This window comes from Diuraphis noxia, unplaced genomic scaffold, assembly GCF_037042655.1.
Source record: "Diuraphis noxia isolate RWA-SAM2 unplaced genomic scaffold, SU_Dnox_SAM2 contig0005, whole genome shotgun sequence".
In the NCBI taxonomy this organism is placed as follows: Eukaryota; Metazoa; Arthropoda; class Insecta; order Hemiptera; family Aphididae; genus Diuraphis; species Diuraphis noxia.
The window spans coordinates 40,197,204-40,208,031 of record NW_028301715.1 but is presented as its reverse complement, the minus strand read 5'-3'; the positions used below and the strand labels follow the sequence as shown (position 1 = coordinate 40,208,031).

The 10,828-nt window shown below is 29.7% G+C and overlaps 1 protein-coding gene across 1 annotated transcript; it reads left to right on the top strand.

Moving 5' to 3' along the window:
• Positions 1 to 1,203: 1,203 nt before the first annotated feature.
• LOC107167770 (xylosyl- and glucuronyltransferase LARGE1-like) lies at positions 1,204 to 10,147 on the top strand. Its single transcript, XM_015516952.2, has 14 exons — positions 1,204 to 1,686; positions 4,908 to 5,103; positions 5,172 to 5,389; positions 5,497 to 5,695; positions 5,767 to 5,981; positions 6,144 to 6,229; positions 6,441 to 6,690; positions 7,368 to 7,526; positions 7,721 to 7,901; positions 8,036 to 8,160; positions 8,247 to 8,402; positions 8,511 to 8,690; positions 9,398 to 9,621; positions 9,735 to 10,147. The coding sequence occupies exons 2-14, from the start codon at positions 5,049 to 5,051 to the stop codon at positions 9,814 to 9,816; spliced, it is 2,130 nt and encodes a 709-aa protein (XP_015372438.2). The 5' UTR covers positions 1,204 to 1,686; positions 4,908 to 5,048; the 3' UTR covers positions 9,817 to 10,147.
• The last annotated feature ends 681 nt before the right edge of the window (positions 10,148 to 10,828 follow it).

Here is a 10,828-nt window from a genome sequence, read left to right as displayed (position 1 = left end):
CTCGTTTAGACTTAATTAGGGTCTTTAAATGCTATATTCTAATAATATATCATTAATCATTATTATTTATTACTTATTATGTGTGTTTATGTTTAAGATAAATTGTATTGGTGTTTACTGGCCGTATATATTAAACTCAATTAAAGGATTGTTCAATTTGTTCATCAAATCTGAAATCAATATGTTAAAAACAAAACGTCAAACACAGATTGAAATCGTAACAGATAGGTATGACCGGTATAGGCATAATAAGGTACATATTATAATTATATGTTTTTTTTGCATTTAGTATTAAATGCAGGCAGTATATAGTGCGATACAGTCGGTACACACACAACACGACAATACTGCAGTACTTAACGGTCTTACTGTTCAAGTCTGCGCCTACACAATAATATATAAGTATATGTATATGTATGATAAATATATATAGTAAATAATATTAATAAACGCTATAATATAGCCTTAGAATAGCCAATAGTTACTACCATTAAACGATATTATTGTACTAGGTACGACACGAGTAAACGCTTCGTCAGTTCGTCACAATTATTACGGTGCCCCGTTGTCGGCATCATTAAAATATAAGTATCGTATTCGCAATAATAATATTATTATACACTATACACTATACAGGCATACAGCCGTACCTATAAGTATCGTAAATGTCGTTCGCTCGTCCGTAGCAGGACGTAATATTATGGTGGCTAAATTTTATTTAACCGTCGGCGCACACTAGATGGCAGCACACGGCAAACGAATAACATAATATTATTACACACACAATATAATAATATTATGAACACATATTATATACATACGTATGTATCGACCGGTCGACCGACAAACCTCGTAGGCACTCGGCAATCATCCGTCCCCTTCGACCAGAAATCGTGGGCGGTGCGTCCAATGCTGTGCGATTTTCTTCGAAAAAATCGTATCTGCCCCAGTGCGTTCGCCGCGGTTTTTGGGCCAAAAGCCGTGTTGCGGCGGAAACCGTGGACTTTCGCGAAAAAAACTACCAAACATCCGTCACGTCCATCGGTTATTATCGATTTTACGAACAGGTGCGCTGCCCGCGCGGCTGACGGGCACGCTCCGCCGCAGTGGGCATGACTGTCAACCGCCGCGGCGTATGCGATATTCCATTATTCCCTGGCATTTCCTGCAGCGGAGGTCCTCTGGTATTTACCGCACTACACGTTCAGTTCCGTGCGGCCGAGGTCTCGATTTGAATAGGCGCGTGGCTTATCGAATATTGTCGTTCTCGATCCTATCCGAATTCAATTCGCATCACGTTACTATTATAATATATCATACTACGCGCCTACTATTAGCTATTATAGGCATACCTGCAGCTATATCGAATTATACCCGATCGTCAACACCGCCGTGCGTTAAATTGTCATAAATAATAATTAATACGCGTGTGCCGCCGCCAACACTGGTCCGTAATAATAACAATACATAATAGAGATTAAGTAACTGCAATAATATAGAAGTAGAAACATTTTTGATATTGATAATAATTACCATATATATACAGTATTTTACGTCACGATATCGATTAGGTACATAGTAAGCAGTGTATAGTCGCGCGTAAAAGCTATCTCCAAGACAATCCAGTAAATGTTTCAAGTGCTTGATACCCAGTATCATTGGCGATCAAAAAACGGCGTATAAGCAGTAAGTAATGAGTATATTATTGTACAAAGACAAATTCATAAATAACTAATAAGTATACATATATTGATCGTATTTTTTTTAACGTTTATGTTATGGGGAATAGGGAATTATAGTTAATATATTTGCGTATACGCTTCGTAACTATTCGTCATATTATATGCATGCAGATTATCTAGTAATCGAATAAATATTTTGTTATTTAGAGTTTTTTTTTTATAATTGACACACGTGTCATATTTGGAGACGATGAAATCGATGAATCATAATTAATATAATTAATATACCCATGTACAAGGTACCTATATAGATTTGACCTATATCGAAAGTTTGGTTTTTTCTAATAATTCACATTATCCTTAAAAAGTCTACATACATTTTTTTTGAGACAGTTACATAGATGATAGATTTATGACTTGGATAACTAAATCCTACTGTATCCTACTGAACCTACCATACCTGATACCTATACAATTTGGCGGTTTTTTTTAATAGCCAGTGTTGCCACAGTTATATTAAGAAACTATAGGTAGTTAGGTAGTAATAGGAGGTACCAATATATTATTATACATTTTAATAAATATTAAAATGTATTGAATACGAAACAATAAAAATATAAAATGTAAGTAAATGGGTACCATCTTATCAATATTTAGATGAAATAATAAATCAAAAACCAAAATAATTTATTGTTTAAAATTCAATGTTACAAATAGTAAATAATGAATATTTTTGTTAATTGATAATTTTCAAAATCCCACTAAAAAAATATACATAATACGAATGAGATACTAATAGCTAGGTAGGTACTGCAGCTTGAACACTCGTCTCGCTTGACTAATATCTCAGCTGTGTAACTGTGTAATATAGTACAACTTTTAGAAACTAATAGGAACTTGGATAGGGGTACCATAGTACCCATTAGTTTTAGCACCTCCAACTGCACAGTGCATTGCATTTATAATTTCAAGGTAAATTAAGACAATTTTAAATCATCACACAAATATTATTAAAATGTATCACTATTTTAATTTTATTGGTTAAAACAAAAATAGTGCCCATGTTATAAGTGGATTTTACTTTACGAAAATCTATAATCCTAATTATATTAATATGATATTAAGGATTGTATATTGTACGATCTATATTATAATAATAATAAGCAACAACATTATTAAATTTTATCAAGATAAATAAATATAGTGTTTCTGTTACCTATAGCTTTATATTATTATCTAAATATGTATTCTGCGTAAGTCATTGGTGACTATGTATTATTTATAATATACAGCTAGTAGACTTTTTTTATACTACTTTAATTATGAGTAATACCTATAATAGAGTATATATTTTATGTACACAATGATTCATACATTGCATGTTTTTTAAATTTTTACTTAGTCTATATAGTCATCATAATATTATAATTTATGTTGCCGTATTAAATTAGTCACAATTCGCATTGATTTTTAAATGTTTTCGTAACCTACATGTTATAGTAGGTATAATAAAAAAGCGCAACTATACATGCCTCATTCATTTTTAAATAAAATTTTAAGCAATTAAAATGTATAACACTCGTTAAGTGCACTTAATTTATATATTATTCTCAAATAATGTAATTTATGACTTATGTATAGGCTAACCTATACCTATCAAATACAATTAAATATAGTATATTAATAATAATATTCTATGATATACCTAACACATAATATACATGTATTCATGTATACATAGTTATTTCCTACACGGGCATATGGTGCATGTTTTCTCAACACTTATCGAATGACATGTTTTATTTTATTTTACAGTTATTATTCTTTAAATAAAATTTTTTACCAATGTTAAAAATATTAAGAAGTAAAAAAATTTGTCCAATGCTATAATATGCGTGGCTAATATAATTTAAGGTTTTAGGTTATTATAGATTAGGATTATTTAGGACGTTAGGTCTCCTATGCTCACGAATACGAAATATTATAATTTATAATTTTATAGACACCACACACCTACCCATAATATTAAACTATGTGATTATTCTCGATTAAATACTTAAAATAGCAGTGAGTGTCTAGACTTTTTTATCTAGACTCTAGGCCTCTAGGAGATAAATTATTTTGAAATAGTCGTTGGGCTCTCCAAGAAGAGAATGGGGCTACGATATGTAAATATTAATATTTCTTGGCCCTTAATGTACTATCATATTTTCTCACAAAAAAAAAAATATTTATGCATATATAATATGTTAAATTTATATTATTAAAAATAAATTACATTGATTATATAAAACAATATTTAAAGAAGTAAAAATAGTGGGTACCTATATTTTAAAAGTATCATATGCCTATTATAGTATTATGAGTCTATAAATATTAAATATTATTTATTATTATATTATGTTTTTATGTATTTATCGAGGTATTTATGTAATTATGAATAACATTTTTCACATAATATACACAAATGAGAATTTTTTTTTTATTAAAGAAATAACCCTCGGCAACTTGGCCATTGGGATAAGATACATTTTTTTTCAAATGAGAATTGTAATAAAAATATTAGTTTAATTACGACCATTTAAGTTAAAAGTTCAGGATCAAAACGTAAAATAAAATATCACCATTTCTCTTCCTTAGCTACAGTTTAGCACCATCCCGGAACACTCATTATCTCGAAAATGAAGTTTTCACAAATTTTAAAAATTAATTTTTAACAGTTTTTAATTACCCAGCTAGTTTTGCTTAACATTTCTCTTTTCATCTCAATTTTTTCTTGTAGTTTTTACCTCTGCTTTTGAAATTTACTAAACATTTTTTCTTTCGACTTTCCCCAAAGTATCGACTAGGACTAGACTCACTTGTCTACCAACAAAAATGCTGAAGTAGAAAATCGAAGCATTTTTACTGTTATATACAACTAAAAAAGGTTATGACAGACACAATAAATAAATACATAATTAATGGAACTGTTTTTCAAAAAAGTTTTAGTGATGATTTGTAATAACTTAAAATTAATAAAAAATTTGTTTTAATCAATATTTTTTTATATTTTTTCCTTTCGAGATAATAAGTGTTGATATTATATTATACATATACGGTTGATTGGTTCGTATATATTAAAATCATTCTGTATACCTTCTATAAAAGTTTGGAAATTATCAACCAATAATAAAAATCCCACATTTTAGCACAAAATTAATTGATAATTTGAAAAATTTACAGATTCGTTACAAAAACATAAATTCAATAGAAATTTAGCATTAATTGTCTATTGTGGCTATCGCAATAGCTCGACGAAGGGGACGCAATGGTTTGTGTGCCCTTGGTACCGCCTTGGTTAGACACTGGCTGACTAGTTTTTTGATGGGATCATTATTCGCATCGTTAATCATATACTATGCTGTATTAAACCAACGAGGTAAAAACGGAATTCAAGACTTTATTATTATTACCATTATCGTTATTAAAACTCGCAATGTATTTCAGTTCCAGCCTTATCATACGTGGAAAGTGGCAACTATGAAGTTAGAGAACATGAATCAACGTCAGAAGTAATGGAAAAAGAGCTAAGATTACTAAGAAGGCAACTTAGTATGACACAAAATCATTTATTAGCTGCAATGAAGACCTCACTGTTTCCGGTTTCGCCTACTGATTCACCACAGATATTACCAGAAACTTCGGCGCCTTGCTCCTCTCAAAAAGTATGTATTAACTATTAACTCATCATAATATTAACTAGATCAAAAATATTGTTATCGTTTATAAAAAATTTATTAAGTAATCCATTTAAATTCAAAATACTTTTCAGATTACCGACACGATAGACAAATGCGAAGTAATTGAAGTCGGAATCGTATGTGCTGGTTATAATTCTACACGTTCAGTAGTAACACTAATCAAATCAATACTATTTTATCGTAAAAATCCATTAAGATTTCATTTCGTCGTTGATATTATATCAAGAAAAATTTTAAAAACTTTGTTCGATACTTGGAAAATACCTCAATGTAAGTTTATTTACAATTAAAAAATTATCACTCAAATATTTATTAACTTTCAACGAAATATGGTTTTTAAGTGGAAATAGAGTTTTATCCAGCAGAAAAAATAATATCGGATGTCTCTTGGATAAACAATAAGCATTATTCTGGAGTCTATGGTTTGATGAAACTATGTTTAACTCAAGTATTTTCAGACACGTTGAAACAGGTCTTAGTTTTGGATACAGATATTACTTTCGCGACAGATATAGCTCAGTTGTGGTCTATGTTAAAACGCTTTAAAAAAGAACAAGTAAGTACGAATTTTATCATAATATGAACAATAATGAAGCGTTACCTAGTTTTAAAATTTAAAGTATTCTATACTAAACAGACTGTAATAACTAATAATATTAAAAAGTTATCAAAACTATTTGTAAAAATGACGATTTCCTATAAAAACTTTTTTTTTTAGGCATTAGGATTGGTCGAGAATCAAAGCGATTGGTATCTTGGCAAACTGTGGAAAAAACATAAGCCATGGCCTGCACTCGGCCGAGGGTAAACTATATTATTAAATGTTAAAAATCAAGTTATATAATATAATATATTTACGTTTATATTATATTATAATTATACTATATCAAGAGCGCACGCCGTCGGGGGGCATGGCATGTGCGCCCTTGTACTATATATACATAACATGCTGAATAATAATAATTAGTATATTATGTCAAGTAACAAAATAACATGTATGTTGGCTCGTTTATAGTTACAACACGGGAGTGATATTGATGGACTTACAAAAATTACGTTCAATGGGCTGGAACGGATTATGGAGATCGGTGGCAATAAAAACTCTGGTGACACATTTTTGGACTAGTCTGGCTGATCAAGACATTTTTAATACGATTATTAAAGAACGGCCGGAACTCTTGTACTCCATGCCATGCCAATGGAATGTCCAACTAAGTGACAATACTAGGAGTGAACTATGTTATGCCGAAGTTATCGAGTTAAAGGTTTGTTTCTTGTTGTCTTATTATTTTAACAATGTACAATTTTGTAACAAAAAACAAAATTAACAACTTTTTTTTCTAACCTAAACTTGTATGCTGATGCCTTTGAAACCTATCGAATATTTATTGTGGCTTATGTATAAACAGTAAGTAATAATACAATCCAGAGCAACAATGATGCTATAAAATATTATAATATAGGTATATTTTTCGAACTCCTTAATTTTTCATGATAAAATTATTTATTGCAATTTGATTTAATGATATACCTTATAGTTATAGATATACTTAATATATCTTTCCAGTTGTTAGCTTAAGATTTTAGACACAATGTTCAAATTGCCTTAACAGTGTCTGTTTATTAATAAATAAAAATATTCATAAGACATGATTATGGGTAAAAAGGGCCACATGGCGTCAGTTTTATAAGCCTGTCAGTTCTTCAGTGGGTATTTTATAACGTATAGAGACTATATAGAGTAGATTTATGTAAATTTATTTCATTACTTAATGCTTTTTATGCCCCGAAGTTCCGAAGCAGTCATGGGGCCGTATGGCGCATAATGCATATAATTTTAAAAAAATATTGGAAAAACTATATATACAGCTGATTATCATTCAACACTACAATGCATGCATGTTATTTATCTACTTTTAAATAAATATCTTTAATATTTCAGATAATCCATTGGAATTCACCAAAAAAGCTTAAAGTGAAAAACAAACATGTTGAATTTTTTCGAAATTTATATCTTACATTCTTAGAGTACGATGGAAACTTACTTCAGAGAGAATTATTTGGTTGTAATTATTCATCTACCACTCAAGATGTACCAGAAGTAAGTCAATTCTTTAGTTTTAATAAAATCATTATTAAAGAAAAAAATGTGAGTGAGCATGTTTGGTAAATTATATTATGTAAATATTTTTTAAATGTTAAGTCATATGTTATGTATAACACAACTACATAAATTACAAGCTTAAGTCTATAATTTTATATAATTCTAAAAATGTATAACATATTTTTGTTTAGATTAGCGAAGATGATCTTTGTTATGAGTTTAGAAGAGCAGGTATGGCTAGTCTAAGGACTCACTTATATTTTTTGGATTTCGATTACCAATCATCACCAGACGAGTGTGACATTACACTGGTCGCTCAGCTATCGATGGATAGACTCCAAATGGTTGAAATGTTATGCGAGTATTGGGACGGTAATATTTGTTTTGATTTTACAATGTATACCTTATAGCTTATACCTATATATAATACATTAATACATGTATCACGTATGTGTATTAAAATTATACACGCATAAAAGACGATTATATATAAATTTTTTCTCTAGGTCCAATAAGTCTAAGTCTCTATATGTCAGATGCCGAAGCTCAACAGTTTTTAAGCTACGCTCAAAATTCCGAAGTGCTAAGGAATCGTAAAAATATTGGATACCACGTAGTTTATAAGGAAGGGGTAAAATATTTAGCTGAAATAATATAAAATGTATGTAATTTACAGTGCATATCACATTAAAACATATTTATGTACATTTCTTAAAGGACTTTTACCCCATAAATTTATTGCGGAATGTTGCTTTGGAAAATGTCGTAACACCGTATGTATTCTTATCTGACATCGATTTCTTGCCAATGAGCGGCCTATACTCGTACTTGAAAAAGTACATTTTTATAATGAACATCAAGTCTTCCGATAAAGTAAATTTTTTGTGCAATCAAATTATCTAATTATTTGTTATTGACTAAATAATATGCACACGATGGGTAAATTGATTGGATTAATTATTATCTATAACTATTTTATAGGCGTTAGTTGTACCTGCATTTGAAACTCAAAGATATAGAACTGCATTTCCGCAAACAAAAGCCGATATACTGAGAATGTTGGACGACGGAGCTTTATTCTCATTTAGATATCATGTGTGGCCAAAAGGACACGCAGCAACAAATTACGCCAAATGGAAAGGATCTACTGTTCCATACAAAGTAAACAATTGTATAGCGTCTTAGACATGCAGTGATTTTTAGCCTTTTTTTTTAAACACCGCTCACTGTGGTACTCTTCAAAATATTTTCACGGCACATATTTCAGCTATATATGTGCAGCGTTTTCTTAACCTGACAATTTTTTTTTTGATCATTATTTAATTTGTTAGGCCAAATTAGATAAATAAATTTTTACTTTATCATATACCTATATATTAATAGGTATATTGTTTTTTATTTTTATAAAATATAATTACTAAAAAAAACTTTCAAAACCTCGTGGCACATCGGCTGAAAACCAGTTATCTTAAATGTAGTATTAGAAATTATTTTTCAAAATTAAAATTTACTTATAAATATGGATATAAGTTCCTCTTGCTTATCATTACATGAATGGTGAAATTGTGAATTAAAAATCATATCTTTTCTTTTTCTTTTTTCCATACACCAAATTCACGTATTTTTCGATTCTTACTTGTGACAGAAAGTGCAATAAAAATATTTAAAAAAAAAAAACTTATGAAAATAGATTTGATTCGTTTCAATCTTAATCAAAACATGTGTATTTTGTAAGATTTACACGGAAAAAAAGTTATAACTAAGTAATTTTAGGTATAAATATTGTAGTTAAAACAAACACATTTTAGTTGCATTTACTACATTTTTACCAAATACGTTAGTCAAATTATAATTAATAATTTATATAGGTGTCATGGGAACCAGATTATGAACCCTATGTAGTGGTACGTAGTGATGTTCCAAAATACGATACCAGATTTGTTGGTTTCGGCTGGAACAAAGTGTCGCACATCATGGAACTTGAAGCTCGAGGATACACTTTTATTGTTCTTCCAAATGCGTTTATAATTCACATGCCTCACGCGCCGAGTTTCGATATTGCCAAATTTCGAGGGTCTTCTCAATATAGAAGGTTCGTATTTACTAACTTTAACCTCGACAGTAATCAAACTTTATCATTGTGTTAAAACCACAATGAAAACAAATTCATAATTTGTCTTTTTATTTATTTATTCCACTTTATAGATGTTTGAAAATTCTTAAGAACGAGTTCATAGAAGACTTACGCATAAGATATTCTAAACGATTGAATCACACCGAGAGTTAAATTCAAATTTTCAAACAAAATAATACGCCTTATTGTGGCCTACGTTATCTTTTTAGACCAAAATATCGTTTTTATTTTTAATTTATAAAGTCGTTTTTTTTTTTAGTTTGAAATTACGTGGATTTCTAGCTCAATAGATTATAATTTATAATTATAAATAATAGTATTATATTAATTATTTATTTATTTTTAATATTTATTGTAATTTTTATAATACGTTGGATTTTATTGTTGTGTAAAATGTTCCTGTTTTGATTTTTAATATAATTGTACTATAGCTATTTATAAAATATGTCTGGATCAAAATAAATTAAGTGTTATTTTTCTTTAATTTGTGTACGAAACGAGTTTTTTTTGTTAATAATAAGGTGGTTAGATTATCGTTCGAGGGTGAGCGCCTGTATACAATTTAGAAGTCTATGATATAGTCCCTTGCTAGTAGTGAGCAGGTGTGTTTTATCTGAAAAAGCGCCAAGCGGACAGTTGTTTTCGTTTTTGGGATGTCCCAGCTGTGAGTTGCATCTGGCACGAGCCAAGCAGCTGCATATCGCGTTTACCTATAATTTTAAAAATATCAACAGCTTGCAATCACTTTATAATACTTAATTTAAGACTCGTTTTGAAATTTGAGAAGACTCCATGCGATTTTATATTACATAGGTAAATTTAAAAAAAAATATTTAAGACAATTTGACATAGGTTTTGTACTTTTACTGCGCGTGTTCATATAATAGCAATATGTTGGTGCCGACTGCCGACGCGCGACGATGTCGTATAAAATTATATTAATATACATTTTATACAGATGGTGTTTTTTTGAATACATTTTGGTAGCAGTTTTACTTTAAATCATGTTTCGTTTGACCATAGGTTGTGCCAACATTCGTATGTTATAGAACTGAATTTGACATAAATCAACTAGCCACTATAGGTTAATTATATACCGTATATAGCTAGTGAGGCCTACCCATCCTCATACCTGAAATGTTCACGCATATCGATAACATCTAGT

Bases quoted from the DNA above. Each gene is read 5' to 3' on its own strand.
- LOC107167770 (XM_015516952.2), top strand. From the start codon at position 5,049: ATGGGATCATTATTCGCATCGTTAATCATATACTATGCTGTATTAAAC. The intron at 5,696-5,766 runs GTAAGTTTATTT...ATGGTTTTTAAG, and splicing joins TACTTGGAAAATACCTCAAT to TGGAAATAGAGTTTTATCCA. The intron at 8,691-9,397 runs GTAAACAATTGT...TAATTTATATAG, and splicing joins GATCTACTGTTCCATACAAA to GTGTCATGGGAACCAGATTA.